Source organism: Colias eurytheme, chromosome 3 (genome assembly GCF_061535395.1).
Source record: "Colias eurytheme isolate Ceu_HAF_F1 chromosome 3, ilColEury1 Martin Lab GWU primary, whole genome shotgun sequence".
Lineage (NCBI taxonomy): Eukaryota > Metazoa > Arthropoda > Insecta > Lepidoptera > Pieridae > Colias > Colias eurytheme.
In genome coordinates, this window is record NC_142982.1 from 3,159,803 (window position 1) to 3,184,110 (window position 24,308).

Genomic DNA, 24,308 nt, shown 5'->3' on the forward strand with positions numbered 1-24,308 from the left:
TATATATTCAAAGGGCATACAATATTACCTATATGAACTTAAACACAAATATTGTTCTTTTGCTTTTTCCATATTATTAAGACCTGCGTCATGCAATTTCATAAAAAAAAATGATAAAACAAACGAGCAAAAATCATAACAAAAGATATCATATTCAAAGATATATTATAGCAATAAAAGAACAATTATTCGGAAAGTACTTATTTAACGTGAAAGGCATTTTATTTGCCATGAATTTGAATCTTTTGGAATATGATATAATTACATGTACACACTTTCTCTGAGGCAGTTTTCACTAACTATAGTGGTACTTTATTAAAATGAGTGACTATTTCCGTACGCCTACACTTGAGATGGCACTGTTTACTGTTACTTCTTAATGTTTTTGTAGGGCTGTCAATAATAGGATATTAATTGAAATATATCTGATAAATTATTATAATGATAAGTTATAATTATGTATTACTTCTGGTAAATAAACTATCTGATATTATTATAGCAAGTTTATCAATACTTAATTATTGCAGGTGTTTATATGCAAATGATAATAGACCAATACTGTTCCACTTTCTTTACTTGGCGATAACTTAATTTGTGTTCAATTAAAGTGTAAACTGTACATGACGTATTTATGTGAAATCCAATAAAACATTTTATAGGTTGGCAATAAAAATATTTTAACGTGTGTTCATATCTAATTGTTATGTGGTAACCCTATTATTTAGGTGAATTGCACGAGTACAGTGATGAAACAAAAGCCGTGTGGGCAGATAAAGGTGCTCTATTGAATTGTTTTGCAATATCCCAGTTATCTTTAACCTTCAGTACTAAAATAGTTAGTTAGTTTTTTCCAGATTCCGGCGATTTGTTCTGCGGTGATATCGTGACTGTTCAATCGTACTACGATATCAATTATTGAAGGATACAAGAATGATCAGCTGTTTAGTGCACTAATTTATATTTAGTACTTTATAGTTAATTAATATTAGTAAGTACATATATGTACCTATGTGTATTTTGAAAGAACGTTCCTTCTTATCGGAGAGGGTTGACAGTTGACACCGGAGTTAACCGTGAAAAAGGTCGTATGTACTCATATGTACTTAGACGTAAATAATGAGTGGTTCATAGTAATAATTATTCTTGTACGATAATATTTAACAATATAGCCGTAACAATAGGTACCTACCTATAAACCTAGTTTGAATTATTTATGTGAGTGTGTAGAGTTTTCTCTTATAGTATAATTATAGTACTCTTGCAATCGCTCTATTTACGATTTCTATTTAATGCATTTCAAACAATACCTTAGTACCTACAAAGGAATAAAATAAATCGTTTCGTTTCGACTACATTTATTTAGGTACGTATAAAATCGTTTATACATGTGAATCTATTCACACGAATTCAGAACAATAAACATAGCAGGTACCTAGCGAGTACATAATTAGTTAAAACAATGCATATCAGTATTTAATCGGGCTGGGTGAGTAACAAAAACGTTGCAAAACCATGCGAAGTACATTCGGCACGAAGAGTTTTTCATGCTTTAGGGATTTTTTTAAGTGCATTGAACGCTCACAAAGACAAATTGCATTCCACAGCCTGTCGCAGTTAGGGTATTGAACGGCCTTCTTTGCTTGACTAAGCGCCACTCACCGTTGGTAAAATAGTCGTCTTTTTCCAATAATTCATGCTGGAAGCCGTAAGCGGGCAGCCATGCATGAGAGCCAGGAGGTTCGGGCCAATCCGATATCCGAACCTCTTCCATGTCGGCATGAACACAACACTGCACTCCACAGACCACAAGCTAGTTCACACAGAGAACACGGGCATGCATGGACTACCTCGTCCGTCCATTAGCTCGTCATTTAGGACGATAACGGTGATTGGATTCGATCTGGTCAGGTGCACTTTCGCGACGCACACACATCTACCTGCGACGGCTTGCGATAGCTGACTGGCGACTTGGCGAATGGGCAATGGCGGCGGCCGGCGACTGGCGCTCGCGCAGCGATCTCTCCGCATTCGACAAAATATGAAAAAACTTTTTAACCTGTTCGTAATTTTATTGCAGACTGGCTTTTGGTCTGGTTTGGAGTAGAATTAGAAAACATAATTTGCATCTAAACATAAATATAACACAAAAATATCAACAAACGGTTCGATTAAATAAACTCGTGGATCTACATTTATACACATAGGTCCCTGGGTAGGTACTTGATTTTGATGTATGTACATATTCTGCATCACATACCACGGTATTTAGAAAACCCGGATTCATATCTTGGCATTGTATAGGTATTTGTGCTGCAAAAAAATAAATATTTTCTCAAATGTAGAGCTGTAGAGTTCCGCTTATGAGACCTTACGCTCTATCTTGTGGAATTTGTTTTATTATTTTATTATAATACCGTGTGGTACAAAACGCATTTGAAGGGACGCTCAACCCACAAGGCTTTATGCTATAGAATTACGAGGTTAAAACCAGTTGTAATCGTGAACCAAAGTTGTAAGTGTCTCGTTACGAACAGTTTCACTGGCAGAGTTGACCCGCGGCACATTTTAATTCATGCTCGTTTTCAAGGCCGCAGCTAGAGGACATTTACCTCGGTTGAGATATAATGAAATTTCGGAAAATAATAAAATATTAATTGAATATTGAAATTGATATTGGTCATTATTTATTTGTTACAAAATACAGCTCATTAGGTAAGTTTTGCTTGTACTTAAATTTTATCTATACATCGTCTTTCAGGACAAGGTGCAAATTCTCGTTAATTTGTATATTACGATAACACAGAAGTTTAATCCTTTCGCTTGAAAGTGAGAATGCCTATATACAACATAAAACGATATTTCATTCAAGAAGATAAGGAGAATATCTCTGAAATAACAAAAATAAATAAAACGAAAGCTAGAAATGTGCAATGTAGTAATAAGAAAATCAATTGGTCTTACTTGTACTCAAGAAAAAATATTCGTATCGGTCATGGTTTTTGCATTGGCTGCATAACTATGCTAACAAGTAACATAATGTAGTTAAAAGTTATGATATATCATATAATGAAAATTAAAAGGCATCCCTAATTCATACAGTTTCCACGTAACATGTTATGTAATATAGACCATAATCATATTATCTTTTCATTGTGATAATAAATGTTTACGACTTTTGTTTTCTCATATTGCGATATAAAATAAATTTTTATAACTTAAGTCGATAACAGTTATTTTCGTAACTTCTATCTGTGATTTTAAAAGAATATAAAATATTGTTTCCGGATTAATTTTATTTTAAAGGATGTCTTTGTATTTTGTCGTCCAGATTTATTTACTTACTAGCTTTCCGCCCGCGTCTTCGCCCACTCTGTCTAAAACATAATAAATTATATAACTAAAACCTTCCTCTTTAATCACTCTATCTATTTAAAAAAAACCGGCCAAGTGCGAGTCGGGCTCGCGCACAAAGGGTTCCGTAGCAGCAAATATAATAAATTACAGTTAAATCAACCTATCTCAAAAACTATAAGAGATACTTTGATCAAACCAAAAATCGTTGAAAGAGTTAATTAGCATGCATCACCTCTATTTTTTTTAGAATTTTATACCCCGTAGTTATAAAAATAGAGGGGGGGGGACATACTTTTTACGACTTTGAGAGCTGATATCTCAAAAACCGTTCACTTTAAGAAAAATGTTTTTTAGAAAACTTTATATCATTTTAAAAGACCTTTCCATTGATACCCCACACGGGTATGTACATCGAAAAAAAAAATTTCATCCCTCAGTTACATGTATGGGGGGCCCCACCCCCAATTCTTTTTTTTACTTTTTTTTACACATATTCCCATCAAATTTCATCACTGTAGTACTTATAGTTTCCGAGTAAATCGGCTGTGACAGACGGACAGACGGACAGACGGACATGACGAAACTATAAGGGTTCCGTTTTTGCCATTTTGGCTACGGAACCCTAAAAACCGCATCAAGATCCGTTGCGTACCTAGTTTTAAAGATTTAAGCAAGGACATAGAGACAGAGAAAGCGACTTTTATAATATGTAGTGATGCTTATTTTATAAGTGTTCATATTGTTTTCTTCCCATATTAAAATTGTATCCGCTTGGGATGAAGTAATATAATGCAATTAATAACTATATTATTATGAGAACCAACATTACCATCTCGGGTCATCACAATTCCCAACCATCGTAATCACTAATCATATTACATTAATCAGTTTATCTCACGCGAGGTTCAGTTCTGTTTACTAACTTTCTCCTAATTTTTCTTTGAAAGTTTAACGTGATGTTTACAATTAACGACGAGCATAATCCCATATATGGAGAGCTCAATGTATTTTTTAAATTACAATGTTCAACACGCAAGAGATGTATAAGGTTAGTATCGTCACAGATTAGAGAATAGTTACTTCGTATCGTGACTGTTACAGTTGTTTCTATCAATTAGTATTATATAAATATGCCAGACGACTGACCTACGTATATAATGGAAGTATTCAATAATTTAAAGTTTAACTCATGTCAAGACGCCAAGTGTAAAATATGACTGGATATTGGATAAAAAAAATTATATGCCTAGAGTTTTAACGAGTGTAAGTAGGTACAATAATAATAATAGGCTTTACGTTTTAATTGCAAGAAAAAAGCAATAAAAATTAAAATTATCTTTAGAAAAAGGTAATCTTGAATATATACGTTTTTAGGGTTCCGTAGCCAAAATGGCAAAAACGGAACTCTTATAGTTTCGTCATGTCCGTCTGTCCGTCTGTCCGTCTGTCCGTCTGTCACAGCCGATTTACTCGGAAACTATAAGTACTACAGTGATGAAATTTGATGGGAATATGTGTTGTATGAACCGCTACAAAAATATGACACTAAATAGTAAAAAAAAGAATTGGGGGTGGGGCCCCCCATACATGTAACTGAGGGATGAAATTTTTTTTTTCGATGTACATACCCGTGTGGGGTATCAATGGAAAGGTCTTTTAAAATGATATAAAGTTTTCTAAAAAACATTTTTCTTAAAGTGAACGGTTTTTGAGATATCAGCTCTCAAAGTCGTAAAAAGTATGTCCCCCCCCCTCTATTTTTATAACTACGGGGTATAAAATTCTAAAAAAAATAGAGGTGATGCATGCTAATTAACTCTTTCAACGATTTTTGGTTTGATCAAAGTATCTCTTATAGTTTTTGAGATAGGTTGATTTAACTGTAATTTATTATATTTGCTGCTACGGAACCCTTTGTGCGCGAGCCCGACTCGCACTTGGCCGTTTTATTGTTATTTGTTTTAGTACGATTTCATTTTTCAACTCTTAAATCTTTGTAAAGTTGTAAGTACAATATTGCAGCATTTAAATGAGTCCATTGAATGGATATAAACTAAAATTTGACTTAAATACGACATAGTAATGAGGTGTCATTCATAGTATTACGTGCATTAATACAAGTAAACAAGTCGTTAGTTACAAGCCTGGAGAATCGCCAAACTATCAGCTCTATTTGTTATTAATTATACCTTACTCCTTACATTCTCTTTAGTCTGCTAAACTGAATACATTCCCACTCGGTCTGTTCAAACTATCTGATAAATAAAACATAATTGTGAAACAATGATTTATTAAAAAGAGTATATACTTGGAATATAATTGGAGTATCACTACATAGTATAAAACAAAGTCGCTCTCTCTGTCCCTATGTCCCTTTGTATGCTTAAATCTTTAAAACTACGTAAAGGATTATATGATGCGGTTTTCTTTAATAGATAGAGTGATTCAAGAGGAAGGTTTTAGTATATAATTTACTAGGTTTTAAACAAAGCGGGCGAAGCCGCGGGCGGAAAGCTATAGTATACTTATAAAGCTGATTAGAAATTTAAATCACTCTCCTATAACATTTCTTATATTTCATAGAGAGTAAAATATTATTTAGATATTTTACCATGTTTCGATGCTTTGAACTTTGAAGTTGTCATATGTACACTGCTACAATCAAGGTACGTATCTGAAATTCCTGAACCCTTTTCTATAAAAATCCATGATAGGATAATAATGGCATTAAAATATCTTCCGGCCAAAATCTGCCGGAAGATATTTTAATGCCATTATTATCCACCATATCAATGTAACATCACTGCTCTTTCTCTTCGACTATTTATGCCTTTTGCTTTATTTGGATATTACTAGAAATCCAACAAATATAATATTAATGTGAGAGAAACGTACGACATTTGACTCCCATCAAGTAATGTCTGACTTCTGCCCTTTTATTGCAAAACCATTGATTTAATCACAACTTGTTGTACAATTATTTATTGATATACAACTATATTTTAGTAAAATACAAGAACAATATGTAAATGCAGTATAAATGTACCTATTTACATTTGTCCAATCCCAAGTCATAGTAAATTGTATTTTTACTAACATAATTTTTAAGTTATTAATTGTTTGTAACAAAATGAGTCCTGGTTACTTGAATAAATGAATGAATTATTATTGTTATAGTCCTATTTCTAGAAGTTCAAACAGGGTTCAAATATCTACGTTAAACTTCCTGTAAGTTATTACATTTACATATTATGCACAATTTTTAAAATGTACAGAACTGTACTTATTGATATGTAATAATATAATGTTTATATCAATAATGAAGATGACGATTACATAATATATTGTTTTTCAACTTAATTAGTTAATAAGTCACGACTGAAATGTGTACGTCAATTCAGTATTATCACGTGAAATAATAATTTTATATTCATTACATTTACAAGGTTGCACGCTCTCTGCAATCTTATAACATTTCTCGGATCATTAATTCAAAGCTCTGTACAAGTTTTTGTAATTGCATCCGTCAGCATACATAATTCATTACAAATCCCTAGCACATATGTACGTTTTATATTTTTATCGCTTATCAACGATAAGGTCAGGTGTGAAGAGAAAACACACGGCGTGCAGAAATGACGTGATTATGATATTGTAGATTGTACAAAAGATTGGCGATGCGCCAGTGTGTATATGACGGTATGAATAATATGAGATTTTTAAACGAATAATATGACTGTGTTTTAAGAATATTTCAGATGGTTGGGCACAGCAGGTGGAGATGTAAATGCATATAAAGGTCAACTGAATCAGTAAAACAACTAGAGCTTTTTTAGCAAATTGTGATTTTAGGCTGCAAATAATAAGAAATAGAGATGCAGGAGCTGTAAAAATATACAGAAAGAATAAGAAGAAACATTACCACACTTTTTCAGCAGTGCACTTCTAAGTACTTTGTTTTAGTACCAAGTGTATATTATGTATCTATTTTTGATATTTTAGGCAAACAAAATAACATAAATCATGCTATCGCGATCGCTTGCAATTTCTCTCATCTTTTTAATAATCAGTTGATATTTGTCCTGATTCTAGTTCTAGTTTGTCAATGTATTTTGTAGCCACTAAGTATATGCATTTTGCTCTGCTTTCCTTCGATAATGCATCCAATCATTAAACCACTGCATTCTACACTAACGCAACTTCCGATCGTCGCCTAACGGCCCGTGCGGGCCGTGAGAAAATTAAGTCAAAAGGGAATTAATAATTTAAAATGAACACAGTTACTCTGTTCGTGTACGTAATTTAAATGATAGCTCATTTTATTGGTATTCTACAAGTTTTACAATATATCGTTATTGTTATTATTTTATTTCAAAATATTACTCTACCTTATGAATACTCTACATGTTCTCAACTTTTACCTTTATTATTATTTTGTAAGTCATGTTAACTTCCTTATCGGTTTTCTAATTATAATATAGCAATTCAAAATCAATTTTAAAAGAAATATATGTAGTATTTAAATTTGATTTTATATCTATTTCATATATGTACCGAGCATCACCGGATCAATTTAACGTTTGGTCACACTACATACAAGAAATAAGTTGAGGTTTCTACAGAGAGCAAGAGTTAATGTCTATAATGGCATTTTAATAACGAACGGATGTTCACGAGAAATATTATTATCTATGCTGTACCGTGTATAGACCACAGATAATATAATTCTATACTTGCAATAGGTACCTAGTCATGTTTTTCAACGAGTAATGCAGGTCACTTTATTATTATTCGTAGTTGAGTAAGGATATACAATAGTTACTTTGATGTAACATTGTCCAATCTCGATTTGATTTACGGTCTTCTAGCTTCGGGCAGCTTTCTTATATTTACAAAATATTAGATACCCGTTTCTTTTTTTTCTAATTTATACCATCTAAAAGTTTAACATTTTTAATGATTTTATAATTTATTATCATATTAATTAGTAAATAAATAAATATTACAATTGTTAATATAGCTTACGCATTTGAATAAATAAAGTGACAAAGGTAAGCTACATTTTTTGTTCCATAAAAATTAATTAAAAATGATATCATTGTGGCCATGGACGTATAAAAAAAGACGGACGCCGTATTACGAACAAACAACGTGAAGCCACCATAGTAAGCTAGCGATCGCGTAAAGACAATAAACACGCACACACTCTCACCATAGTAAGCTAGTCGGCCGCCATTACGTCGTGAACTACCGACTGATTAACTGCGTCACTGTTTCACAAAAAATATTTAAAATGCCGTCTTGCGTGGTTAAATGGTGTCGCAACAGTACAATTTTAAATAACAAAACACAAGGGATTACATTCCACAGGGAAGCAAGTTATTTCTTTTATGTTTTAATGACAAAATTATTACGGCAAAATTTATAGAAAAAAATACAGCCGCCATTGTCATCAACACAGCTGTTGCCATGGCAACATGGCACACACGCATGGATGTTTCGCCGCCATTACTAGGCTTCACTTAATATTTAGGCGATATACCGTCCGTCTTTTTTTATACGTCCATGATTGTGGCATTATTTTACTTTTACTCCTGTTATTGTTGGAGACACAAAGCATTTTAATTGTCCAGCAGATTTAAAAACGTCAAGCCTAAATTCGCAACAAAGTGTACATAATAATAAATTGTCGCAATTTTTGAACGTCTACAGTCGACGGTCATGTGTTTCCGCACGAATATATTGCATAGTTTTTCGTACTACATGGCTTCGCGCCAAAAAAATCTCGTGCGTGTGATGTAATGGCAACTAAATGTATCTTATTTAATATTTGTTTACATTTATTGGGGTTCATTGAAAAGTTTACGTAACGAATTAAAAATCAGTTTTTATTCTTTCAGTACCTAAGCAAAGCTTTTTGCAGACATTTACAGATTTCTATATTATATTTTTAAAATTAATTGGTTGCACGACATTCGATAAACATTATTTAATCACATTTTATGCCTTAACGTAGTGTGATGGAAAGTCTATTAAAACAGGATGTAGTAAGACTGGAAACCAAATAAAAATCAAGTAGTTGAATAAGATCAGTTTCACTTTCATTAGAATAATGTCGTCAATCTGGATCAATACTTTTTTTTACAAGATAAGTATATGTACTGTATTCTTATATGATAAACATTTCTATTTTTCGTATAGGAGCTACCAACGTTGACAAGAGAGAATTTTAGTATCTAAGATGGTTCTTTGATATACTGTTTCTGTTCTTATTTCCTTTAGAGTCCGGGCTGTCTGGCTGGCCGCAGTGGTTGCGTTTATTAGTGCGCATCTTATCTGCACAGGAAAATATCCGTAATTTAAAGTCATTTATTAACGCGTAATTTTTAATCTTTTGCCATCAGACATAAATTTTTTATTGCAAGACGTTTTTTTCGTTGTTAAATGTTGTTGACGTAATTTCACTTATTTCGATGACATTTTAATTATTTTGAAATAAAAAATTGCGTATGACACCTATTTAACAACGAAAAAAACGTCTTGCAATAAAAAAATTATGTCTGATGTATCTATCTAAAGGCAAAAGATTAAAAATTACGCGTTAGTAAATGACTTTAAATTACGGATATTTTCCTGTGCGCACTAATAAACGCAACCACTACCGCCAGCCAGACAGCCCGGACTCTAACCGAAATAGCAAGAGGAACAGTATATCAAAAACCCAACTATACTAAAATGACTTTTTTTTAAACGTTAATAGCTCCCGTACCATTTTGAAAAACAATCATTGCATCAAGAAGTAGCGTAGCATTTGTTTCTCTTTATAATTAAGTTAGATTGCAAATTGGAATATGCAGGTATTAGTTTGTGTTTTAGTTTCAAATTAATAAAAGTACAAAATTGTGTCACTGCTGTTCTTATTTTTAAGAGATCAAGGGCCATTTTGTAGCGGTACATTTGTGTGAATTAAAGAAACCCATTCACGCATACAAAGCGAGTATGTGCTAGTAATAAATAAACATAGAACGTAATAACTTACTGCATCATTAATCAGAACTATTAGAGAGCCAGTGCACAAAGAAATTGGTTCGTCATGTTATTATGATTTGCTGATAATTCTGTGTTGATAGAAAGTGGATGCTTCAAGCTGTGAATGAAGATAATAACAATATAATTACGAAATTAAATGTAACTTTGAATGATGGTTATTTATTGTAATCATTTCGTCTATTGAAATTGTTAAAATCATTACTCTACATTCTGAAAATTAACAAATCAGTTCAAATGCACTTATTTATTTATTTATTTATTTTACTCTTTAATACAACTAAACAGACTTACATACTAGAACATACAAAAATAAAAGCAAGGAGCAGTTTAGTGTATTTGGCGGCCTTATCACTTAGAAGTGCACTTTATGAATTACAATAGGTTGGTATTTTATTTTTTTCCATTCATTTCACTTAAGGGGGCGCATAAAGCAAAATAACCAATCTTCTATTAGATGATACGTGTAATATGCAAGACCAAATCTAAAAAATAAAATATATATCAAACTAGATGATATGTTCAACGATTCTGTTTAATCAAAAACATAAAATATTAAAATTTACTCGTTAAAAAAAAATCACCAAGTTAGCTCTAATTTTCACACTTTTACGTTTTCTACTTGACATGGCGCTCTTTTCTTCTCGAGATAAACGTTTGATTTTGTCACGATAAAAGTGGTTTATCGCAGATAAAACCAAAACTAAAAGTAATTACACAAAATGCTCTGACAAATATCTTGCAAATGTTTTAATATAATTGTTTATGAAAAAAAAATCATAATAAGTATTACCATGTCAAGTAGAAAACGTAAAAGTGTGAAAATTAGAGCTAACTTGGTGATTTTTTTTTATCGAGTAAATAATATTTTATGTTTTTGATTAAACAGAATCGTTGAACATATCATCTAGTTTGATATATATTTTATTTTTTAGATTTGGTCTTGCATATTACACGTATCATCTAATAGAAGATTGGTTATTTAATATTTTGCTTTATGCGCCCCCTTAACAAGTGAGTTTTTAACCGGAATAATCATTATTATCTGTTTCAAGAAATGCAGAAAGGATATTACAAATTCTTCCTATGATTAGTAACCATACCACTTAATATGTAATTACAAAAAAAAAGTATAATATTACTACAGATTTGTTAATGTTACAGTCATATCGATCAAATCATTGAAGTAGATCATTATATCGGAAGTCATTAATATTTAGAGTTATTTTATTCACGTTCAAACAAAAGCGAAAGCGAAATTTCCGCATCGATTTTCAATACTTTTGATAAATTATTAATGTTGCAAGGACTTAATCCATATTAAACTACATGCAATACGATTAAAGAAATTTGTACCTAATGCTTTAATATAAGTAAGATATGTAGTTCAATAAATCTAAAAATAAGTATATATATAGTTTCACTAACACTAGAATAAGTACTACTAACAATATATGGGCAATGCTGCCTGATACAAATAAAGAAATAAAAAAAAAATAAAAAAAAAAAATAAATACATAATATTAGATATTTTTAAAGCAAATATTATTAATTTTTCTAAATTTCACTCAGACAAAGCTGGGGCAAGTCATTCTAGTAACAATAATATAATATTTTATTTATGTAACTTCTATGCCGCAAAAATAAATATTTCAAATTATAATAGAAAGTTATCAGACTTCTTTAAACATTCAACACGAAAGTAATGTGCAACTTCGTCACTGCATTATCGGATCAGTGGCTTATTTTAATCCGGTGAAAGAACTTGTAGAAATAAATAAATAAAATACATCTTTCTATCTTATCTGTGACACTGACAGCTGTCAGATAATGCCGCGAACAATAGGCGCGGGTTTTATCTCGATGAATATAAACTTCTGTGGCGTATTGCGAAAGTATTTATACTGTTAAAGTTTTTTCTATCCCAAGATTTAGAACACGATTTTCTTAAAATAGTGATTTTTCTATTGATTAATGAGATAATAAGTAAAAAAAATAACAAACGTACCGTAACAATAATTCTTTTTCTAATACTTAACTGTCAAGGGTAGGAAATGAAATCAATTTCATGTAAGTTAAAATTGATTCTTTCTTCCGTATTTTCTTAGACGTAAGTACTTAAACTAGTAGCAAATATTCAGCATTCATGTTAGTTTTTTCTGTCTCGACAGGAACAAGCTCAATACAAGACATTTTCTATCACCATCTAGAGTATAAGTTTTATTTCCTGTGCTAGTAAAAGTGGAAATACCATTCCACAAGTTTCAAATTAAAATTATTGAATTTGCTGTTTATCTTAAAACCCCATTGTTATATTATACCTACTTATATGTATGTTGAAAACGTATTTTACAACTATCTTGCGATTAATGTCACATAATATGTCTTCACCGAGGTTCAAAAACGCATGAATAATAAAATATATTTTATTATCATTATATTTACAATATTTTTCGTCATTCGCTACAGATAATCATTATTTTACGTGTATCTCATGATAACATATCTTGCACCGTGAGTGCATCCGAACAGTCGGACGGTTCATTGTTATTTATATCGATGCTCTCATAATCCAGACGGTATTATTTATCTTCATAATGTATTATATAAATAAATTAACGTTTTTAAAGTAGATGTTCTCATGAGATTAGTACCTAGGGTAACATGCTCTGTAAAATATACTCGTAATTACGCCGTTATTGCTCGTGAAACGTTTATGAATTATTTTTAATAGTAGTTTTAGGAAATTTTTCTTACGACTACAGCGCAGTTGTGTTTATCGTAGCATTAATGTTTTAATTTAACACTAGAGCGCACGCGCGGGGGACATAGGTCACCCAGTGCTATATATTGCTAAATATTTTTTTAAACAATCGTGCTCAGGTATTCCCCGACTAGCAATCACCGGACATTTTAGCAGCGTGTCAGCTTCCTTGGTGCAACGAAGTGTACTCTGCGAAAATATAAAAGTACATGGGTGACGCATGTCCCCCGCGCGAGCGTTCTAGGAAGTTTTTGAAATCATACAATTACGAGTGAAAATCAAGTATACCGCTTTTATTTTTTACTGCTCTTATGATCAATTTATACTTTTAACACTAGAGCGCTCGCGCCTAAAATTTTCCTTGAGTGCACGCGTGGGTCACATATGTCACCCAATACGACGCACGTTTTTTTCATAAAAATCGTAGTTAAAAAAGTAAACGAAGTACTTATTTATGAATCAACTTTATTTTTAAGTGATGAACCAAAAAAATATCTTTTTTTTTCATTTTACTTAAATTATGAGCTAAACATAAATCTCTGTGAAAAGTAACTAATTTATTACTTATTGTGATCAATCAGTTTTTTTTACTATGGAAACTACAAATTTGGTAAAAATAATCATCTAATTATAAAGTTTAAGAATAATTTGTTCTTATCCAATAAAATTTTATTTTCAACTAGGTTTCCGCCCGCGGCTTCGCTCGCGCAGTATAAGAAAACCCGCATAGTTCCCGCTCCCGTGGGATTTCCGGGATTGCGTCATTTTCCCGGGATAAAAAGTAGCCTATGTCCTTCCTCGGGTATCAAAATATCTCCATACCAAATTTCATAAAAATTGGTTCAGTAGTTTAGGCGTGATTGAGTAACAGACAGACAGACAGAGTTACTTTCGCATTTATAATATTAGTATGGATAAAAAATAAGTATGTCCTAGCACTCGAATATGAGTATTTTATTTCGATTTTAGTTACCCATATATTAATAATTTCTTAAAAGTATAAATTGATCATAAGAGCAGTAAAAAATAAAAGCGGTATAATTGATTTTCACTCGTAATTGTATGATTTCAAAAACTTCCTAGAACGCTCGCGCGGGGGACATGCGTCACCCATGTACTTTTATATTTTCGCAGAGTACACTTCGTTGCACCAAGGAAGCTGACACGCTGCTAAAATGTCCGGTGATTGGTAGTCGGGGAATACCTGAGACAACAACACTCAAGCACGATTGTTTAAAAAAATATTTAGCAATATATAGCACTGGGTGACCTATGTCCCCCGCGCGTGCGCTCTAGTGTTAAGAAATTATTAATATATGGGTTACTAAAATCGAAATAAAATACTCGTATTCGAGTGCTAGGACATACTTATTTTTTATCCATACTATAATATTATAAATGCGAAAGTAACTATGTCTGTCTGTCTGTTACTCAATCACGCCTAAACTACTGAACCAATTTTTATGAAATTTGGTATGGAGATATTTTGATACCCGAGGAAGGACATAGGCTACTTTTTATCCCGGGAAAATGACGCAATCCCGGAAATCCCACGGGAGCGGGAACTATGCGGGTTTTCTTTGACTGCGCGAGCAAAGCCGCGGGCGGAAACCTAGTTGAAAATAAAATTTTATTGGATAAGAACAACTTATTCTTAAACTTTATAATTAGATGATTATTTTTACCAAATTTGTAGTTTCCAAAGTAAAAAAAAACTGATTGATCACAGTAAGTAATAAATTAGTTACTTTTCACAGAAGTTTATGTTTAGCTCATAATTTAAGTAAAATGAGAAAATATTGATATTTTTTTTGTTTCATCACTTAAAAATAAAGTTGATTCATAAATAAGTACTTCGTTTACTTTTTTAACTACGATTTTTATGAAAAAAAACGTGCGTCGTATTGGGTGACATATGTGACCCACGCGTGCACTCAAGGAAAATTTTAGGCGCGAGCGCTCTAGTGTTAACCTATATACGTGATACATATTGTTATATGCCCTATATTTTGACCTCACGTCTTTATTTGGTACATAGAACTTCGTTCACACCCAATGCAGTTGACTCTTCAGACTTCAGTAGACCAATACCAGACACACTGCATGTAAAATGAAAAACTTCTAACCGAAGGGTTAACTGGAACCGTAACTGACCGTTATAAAAGTACGCTAATTGGCTTAACAAGCTGTATTTGATCTTCGATTAGCAGATCAACTAGATAATGTTCTGGGAACTTGCTCGGATAATATTTTTTGCGGGGCACGATAAATAGCAAGCTAAAATGAAATATTGATATTTAGCGATCCGTAGCCTCATAAAATAATACAAAAAAATGGTTACGAATTTCATAAAGATCAGTCGGCATTCGGCAACCTGTATTTACACTACATTTGGCTACAACATCAAAATATGACAAATATACCTATGCAGAAATAAAATGTACTCTTATGCTAGCTATAAAACTAATGATTTGTCTTTCTCAGGGAGTTTTCATGAAGAAACGGCTTATTGGATCTGTGCATTATAATAGTATAGAGCATACGGCAATCTCCGCGACACCTGCCAAAATTAAACACATTGGATTAGAATTTTTACCCTGTCATTCCTTTATCAACAACTGTTTCAGCCAATGATCGATCACAATCTACAGTTTCTGACTGGGTTGGATTTCTACTTCCTACTCCTTTCTCTACAATAAAAAGCCGCACGCCACGCAATTTGTCAATAACACTTATTATTAAGATTACGAGTTTGTTGGTGTTGCTTCAGTATAATTTAAAAGCAATTGGGCCGATTGAACACAATATTCTCCACGGGTCACCTGCGCACTACAATGGTTACGACAGAAGGCGCAAATACTGAACCGCAGGCCATGGAGAGGTATTTTCGCAAGAAATGCCTATAAGTTTCTTGGAATTTTAGTGAACAATTTGTACTGGTACTGCCTCAATATCTGTTCATAGTTTAAAATGTATTTTTATAAGGGAGTGAATTTTTGTTGACATTAGTAGAAAGTAAGCTCTAATTTGAGTCTGGAACAAAATGAAACTGGTCTATAGTTCCTCGATATTTGAACATACGTTGCTGCTGAATCTATATAATTACATACTAGTTAATATATATTACCATACTTAAACAATGATTTATATTGTAGCAAGCCTTTTTCATATTCTTTTCATAATGCACTATAAATATTTCATTTACAATACAATACTGGTGATATTGAATGCAGAAAATATCTTTTGTAATCATGTGAATGTTCATTGTTTTAAATCTCAACGTTCATCCATATTTGTTTTTACCATAGTTATGAGATAAATTACAAAGACGATTAACGAAACTTTCCCGCACAAAATGTTAATTGTCAAGAGATTCACACTGCTCTGATTTACCAGGGAAACATATACCGCGAGAGTTCGCTAATGAGATAGCTAACGAACAAAGTGCATTGTTTGCTGAATTCTGTTGTTATGCGCTCTTGGTAACAGGAATGAGGATGAAAGCAACTTAAATGAAAATAATTTACTCGAAGTATAAATTATTTTTATTTCTGTTTACCGCCTTCTTGGCATAGTGAAAGCGTTCCTGCGCTGTGAATTGAAAATTCCTGGATTTGATTGTCTACGGTTACAGAAAACATTTTAGTCTGGCAGGCAGCATTATACACTTATAAGTTATAAGTAAGAAGAGTGAACCTGATGAGAAATTAAATTTATGTATTACAATTAAGGATGTTTTTTTTATCATTTTAAAGTGTACCTAATTAATTATAAGCATAATTAGAGTTAGCCCAACGTTCAACACGGCCCCACGTTAGTAACCAAAGAATTAGAATTAAAAGATTGGTTAAACTTTCAATACAAACATCCGTGTGATCGGTAGCTCACGTAATTGCTGGTGAAATGGTGCAGCGGTCGCTACAATGGGCATTGTTCCGTCCAGGAAGGAGTGTGGCCACCGCCGCTATTGTCTGTGCGCCTGGTACTTGATTTTCGTCATCATATTGTAAAATAAAATAAAAATGGTTTTGTTTGCATTTCATTTATTTTTTGTTTGAATTTTATTGTATTTTTCAGGAAATATGTGCACTGTAGATTTGAGAAAGATTCACGTAGATTTGAGAATTACAGATTTCGCTATTCTTACTAGCCGCTTGTACCGGCTTCGCCTAGATAAAGAGAAGAGACCTTCTAGAGCACAAATTATTATAACTACCGGTCCGCCCCGGCTTCGCCCGTGGTACATATGAAAAATAGATGTTGGCCGATTCTCAGACTTACCCGATATGCACAGAAAATTTCATGAGAATCGGTCCACCCGTTTCGGAGGAGTATGCAGACTAACATTGTGACACGAGAATTTTATATGTATATATAAGAAGATTATACTTATAATATAAGACATGCGCTATATTGCTTACGTTTTGCAATCAAATTCCAATACCATATTGTTGTTTGAAAAGCGAGGCCAAGCTGATGCATTCCAAGAACTGTGGGGTCGCGTAATACGAAACATCTGATCGTGATGTGATATCGATGCTTTGATAAACAGTTATGATTTAACGTCGAATTAGATTATGTAAACAATGTATTGATTTGTTCCGTAATACGTGTATAATAAATATTTAAATAGAGATTTCGAGCTTTGATTTTCCACGGTTGCGGTTTTGGGCTAAGTAAAATATTTATTTGGTTTATGAGATTCCGAATAGTCTTAAGAATCGTATTTTCTTGGAAAATCGTGTCTTAAGAATAAGGGATCAAAGAAAAAAACTGGCGATAGGGATACAAGTTACAACTATGATAGTTTTATCTTATCTCCATTTTCCTGTAACAGAAAATAGGCCGTTATGAACTACATACATAATTTTCAATTTATTAACCCATTTTATAGAAAACGTATGTTATTTTTCTAAATCTCTACTAAAGGAGGCCAGTGTGGTTATTTAATTTCGTATAACTGTATATTGTAACATTCGACTACAAACGACACATCTCACGTTCGCTGCGCACGCGCATAACTAATCGTTAATTTAGATAGATCAAAGGTAAGATGGTTTCTTATAGAACTGACCGTTCATAGCCGTCATAACTAAATTTAAGATCTTATTTAATGAGATGTGAGTGAGAAATCGAGAAATTTATATATTTTAAATCAGCTTTCAGCTGAAGTGGCTATTCACAACAGATCTTTCGAGCTAATAACTTTCTGAAATAGGAAACTATGAAACGATTTCTGGTTTTGCAATACCTTTATATTAAGTTATAAAGTTTATAATTTCGATATATGTGAACACCAGTTTACTAAAGTCACAGCACATGGATTTCCTTATTTTTATTCCTTGATGAACATTAGATGTCGAAATTATAGAAATGTTTAACTACAATCTTTGATTTGATCTCCGCCATAGTGAATTATATTATGTACCACATAATGTGCATATGCATCCGTCATACACAGACTTCTTCAATGAACCGTAAGTAATTTGTTTATCCCAGGATGTCAATGAATGTGTTTCCGAAGTCAAGTGGATAGGGCTGCCACAATAATAAAATAAATTTTGATTTTATAGTATCGTAAGTATATAGATTACTAGAGGTCCGCCCCGGGCTTCGCCCGTGGTACATATTTCGCAATAAAAGGTAGCCTATGTCCTTTCTCGGGTATCAAAATATCTCCATACCAAATTTCATGCAAATTGGTTTAGTAGTTTAGGCGTGACCGAGTAACAGACAGACAGACAGAGTTACTTTCGCATTTATAATATTAAGTATGGATGACTATTTTAGAACTATACTTTAGTTAATGTGAACTACCACAAATTTAGTGTATGCAGGGATCTGTTGCAACTTGCATACACTAGATCTATCGTACCTCTACATCTATCGTATTTCTCATATTGAAATACAATCTAGTATAGTCCCTACAGTATACTTGTGTTATACAGGAAGATAAAATATTATATTATGTGAGGTAAGTACGCCAAAAATATATTGTTTTAGTAGTTTGCTAAAGTATAATAACAAACAATAAATACCTATATTCCATAGGCCACCCTAAGGCACCTAAACATGATTTTTTTTGTAATAAAAATAAGAGTTTACGACCCGTGATACGTAGCTTACACTCTATTATCAATCAGTTTTTTCTTTCAATCTCTGTAGGTGCAAGGTTTGCATAGAAAAAGGAAAATACTCATATTCTGTAGGTAATACATTTTGGACAAGTCTACAGATTAACTGATACGTATAGGTAGGCCGTAGGATTAGGATTTGTATCAAATAAGGCAGTTAATTTAATTTTAATAAAAAATAGAGATGACACCCCTAATATTATGGATCACGACAATTGTCGAATATCTCATTGCGATGACGACAGATCATTAGAGTATCAAAGGTTTCATCCTACAAGGATGTTTATGCCTTTGTCATCGCTACAGCTATACTTAATATTGTGATGCTGAAGACTGAAGAGTTTGTTTGTTTGTTTGAACGCGCTAATCTCAGGAACTACTGGTTTGATTTGAAAAATTATTTCAGTGTTAGATAGTCCATCCATCGAGGAAGGCTATAGGCTATATAGGCTATATAATATATAATGTCATCTCGCTAAGACAGCCCATTTAGACTTAGATAGCCGATTTATCGAGGGATAAATTTATCATTACGCTAAGACCAACAGGAGCGGAGCCACGCGAAAACTACGAAGTCCAGCTAGTTATGAATATTGATGCTGTATTCTATCTGTATCTGAGTGTGAAATATATCTGGGTCTATCTATGCGGTAAATAAAATATAATGTTATTCATAGGTGTCTGTTTATTTATTACCCAATAAAAAATTATTACAGATATTTAAAAGATTATAATATCTGTCTGTTTGCGCAAAACGCATAGACGATATTCTTCCTATATCATAAATTAAAAAAAATATATCGTGCTTATAACTTTTTATAGAATGGATTAAAGTAATGCGAGCTAAAATTGATTCAATCAAGAAAAATCAGAGTTACACACGAGTAGCTAAAGCATGAACAATTTTAATTACAACCTCGAAGTATTTAGGTATTAAACCCAGCAGGTGTGCAATATACAACAATGCACAAAAACAATTCTATGAATAATTAAACATATCTGTAATTGTGTGAAGCAATAATATAAAGAATTAGCAATTCCTGAAATTACCTATAATACCTATCTACCTATTACATATTTTAAAAGAGTATTTCAATTTTAGGTTGCGTTGGTATCTATAAAATAGTAAAAAAAATAAATTATCTACTGGTGCTTACATAAAATATAGCTTTTTATGTCGATTGTGATGTCGATCTATTTCTAATCAAGGAGTAATAGTTACTTTCGAATCCGGGACGACCGACTTTACAACCATAAGCCACCATTTTCCTAAACGTTCTTTATAGAGAAATTGATTCAGTTGGCAACTGAACTAACTTGGAAAGCTGTAATAAGAACAATAGATCGTTACAAGCGAGATTATTTCATTGAGACCACTTAGTTCATTGTAATTGCGATGCCTATCGGCTACTATCGGTTCTTACCAATACTGTTCCGCTCTCATTTTGATATAGTACTTTTACTATGTTTTCTTTTCGTGTTTGCTTTAATAACAGTCTTGATTGAATAGCAAGTTGAAAACTGATTAAAAGTTATGTCGGTTCTACCTTTTACTGTTACTTAAGTTGCAATATTGGTAGTTATGTAGTAGAGATTGTCTAATCTAAAAATGAACGCCCCTCCACTGTGTTTACGCTCACATTCAAAGTACGTGTATAGACGCAATACACACAAATTGGTCTGCCTCATTGGTCGTTCAGTCCTCCAGTCCCGTCCATGCCCGAACGACAGGACCAGTTGGCCAACTAGTGCATAAATGACGCGATGCACGACAGAACGGACGTGTCATTCCGTACATAGCGCGCTCTCCCCGCCATACAATGCTAGGCACCTGAACTGATCGCCCGATTAGTTGACAAATCAGTGCGCGAGTGTCAAAGTTTGCAGTAGAATCGACGCGCGCACACATATAAAGTGGTTCAATAATTATTTGTCCACACACATTGAAACAATTAAGTTTAGTGGAGGGGCGTTCATTTTTAGATTAGACAATCTCTACCTATTTATTTTACATAAGTACTATTTTCTTCAATGATAATATCATCATTTGAAGTTTTCGTCTATCTAAATTTTATTGCAAACCTTAATTTCTAAATGCCCACACAAACATAATTGAATGTTTTCAGTTTGAGATTTTTTCAAGAATAGAAGCATTTTGAATGGTATACTTAAAATGTTAAAAGCTCTGTGTAGTAAAAAAATGTGTTTTTAACTATTGTGACTGGATATGGGTAACATCTTGGTAACATAATTTACTCCCTAAATTATCATGAACACCATCTCTATGGTCAGGACACAGGTCCTCTTCACATCATGCCAGCCCTCTCAAGTTAGACTTCTATGTTGTTTTAGATTGTTCTATGACACATTTAACAATATTTAATTATCTGTGCGTGTATGCAATGACATGTGTGTTATTTCCAGTTATTTCTATGTTCATGTCCGTGTGAAATTAGCATCAATCTCAAAAACTTAATTAGTAATTACCAATGTTTTGGCTCATTAGGTACAGGAAGCAAACAACTAAATCTTGATCACATGCAATGCTCTAATATTTGCATATCATCTGTCCCTTTTATAATTTCATTTAGCTGGTAGAACAAAGAGGGATAGATAAATTATGTTTGAAGTTTACTGATTACCTTGCTGGAAATTGAGGTTAATTGTCCGTTGTAGGTAGTTGTACACAGCTCGAGCTTTTCGTTGAAAAATTTCAGTTAATCTAAAGAAACGTACATACAGTTTGATGAACTTGCTAAAGACTTAAAATTTTTTTTTTTTAATATATTTTGTGGTTTTATAGAGAAATCTATTCAGAGCTGTGCCCCTAAATACATTGATAATTTTAATACCTTTTGAAAAGCATAATAAACATCGAGACATCATTGAACAAGTACATAATATTATGTTATTTATTGAAACCTAATGTAAAGAAGTTAATAATTCCAAAAACACACTGGAATAACATAAAACGATACAAATAAACACAGCAGACGGTGTCTGCCTGTCTGTAGTTATTTGGAGATAATTGCCTAAAGCCAAACCAATAAAATAAAGATCAAAATGGCGCCAATTCTGTTTTATAGCGGACAAAGAGATGCTTACGATTTATTTCTGTTGTTGAATAATTTATTTCGTTTAAATTTGTGTCGGGAAATGGCTTTTTGTTTAACGACACGAAATATCCACTTACGATGAACGATATATTAGATAATAGCTTTGATCATATCTTATCATCCTACTAATATTATGATTCATAAATTTATAAGTAAAGGAGATGTTTGAAGTTCATACAGAAACAGCTTCTGAATCGTTTATGATGAAATTTATACAGGTAAGCAAATTTACAAACATAATACAATATGTTTACCCTTTTTCTCTTTTATGATCTTTTTGTATCCAGTCTTTTATACAATTTTAAATGCCAAAGCATATAAGAATTAAAACTTTCAACGTTTGTCATTATACGTGTTATATAGTATCTACTGTATAAAAAAATTATCGCGTCAAGTATTATGTGAAAGCAACGCTGGTGACATCAGATTTCACTCGTGAGAATCTGAAACAGTACAGTAACATACTGACTGAGATATGATCGAGTTAATTGATACTTTTCAGTTTTAATACCGCTTAATTATATACTGTGGTACTGTCTACATGACTCCCGTTACTGATATTCTCATCAAATTTCGATAATGTAATGTTTATTCTTGATAGTAAATGTGAATGTATAGTTAGAAGCTTTTTTGTTATATATTCTTATATGATGAAGATAGTTATACCTTTAGGAATAAAGAGTATACGCTGAATTTTTTAGAAATAGAGAAATGAAGTTGTAATAAAGAGCTTTTTGATAAAGATGTGGTTTTATTCAGTCTTATGTTATTAGAATCTACTTATTGTTATTATAAGTATAACCTGCCTTGTTAGAATAGAATTGTGATTAATATGTTATTTTTAGACTAAACTTCCTCAACTGATTTTAATGGAATTTATTCGGCTAATATGCCTACACTGAAGTGCTTTTGTCTGCAGTAGATACTTTTGTCAAATGTCACGTCTTTACAAAAATAACTACCTAACTAACTACATGCTTATTATCTCTACAATATATTATGTTAGATGAGAACAAGCGAATAACACAAGTTCCCACACTTACATATGCCGTGTCCATTATTCTTAAATAAGATGATTGGTTTCGAAAGTCCTCTTAAGACAAAAGGTTTAATTTGCTTCAGTGTGAATTATGGTTCTGATTTCACTGCACGATTCACTCTTTGTAGAATTATTATGAAACAATGAATCTATATTGACGTCTACCCGATTGAGTGAATGGCAATTCTCCTTACGTAAAAGATTAATTTGTGTTAGGTTAATACAAGTAAAGTCATTAACTTTTTGATTGAAATGTAAATCTAAATAACTAGTATATATGTATATGTAAAACATACCTAACTACTTAGTGCTTTCATTTGAAAGTACTTCTCATATTGTATTGTAAAAAATTGAAATGCCATTTTAAATGCAGCGTAAGAAGCTATATAATTGAAGTAGAATGTCAATTAGATACATTATAGCAGTCATAAAATTAACATCATTACATCAATATTATATGGACAAGATATAAGACGTATCATGCACATCAACCATATATAGGTAATGTTCGCTTTTACGGCAAACTTTGCGTATTTACGGTGAATGCTCCGAGTTTTTGCGTCATTTCCGTTCACACGTAACGCGAGGGGATCGCATATGTTCACTAGTTACACCTGCCCTTCCTTGCTTATTTTATATTAGGGATGGGTGATTTATTATAAGTTGTAACCAACGAGTAACGACCCACGGCCCAATGCAAAATATATTCTTAGTATGGTATCGAGTATGCGGGGTATGAGAGAAAGGAAAGACATTATATAGAAAAGAAAGGACAATAGATAGTAAAATAATGCAATTGGTATTCATGATCTGGGAATCTAAAATATGGAAATTTAAAATTTTCTTTTTCAAGA

General features: G+C 32.4%; 1 protein-coding gene across 2 annotated transcripts in view; it reads right to left on the reverse strand.

The window, feature by feature from the left end:
• LOC149909431 (uncharacterized) overlaps positions 1-2,001 on the reverse strand; it is an 80,954-nt gene extending 78,953 nt beyond the window's left edge. For both annotated transcript variants that reach the window (XM_090119402.1, XM_090119403.1), the window contains exon 1: positions 1,660-2,001. In XM_090119402.1, coding sequence (XP_089975528.1) covers positions 1,660-1,771 — 112 coding nt within the window. In that variant the 5' untranslated portion in view covers positions 1,772-2,001. The remainder of the gene's footprint in view (positions 1-1,659) is intronic.
• Positions 2,002-24,308: the final 22,307 nt, after the last annotated feature.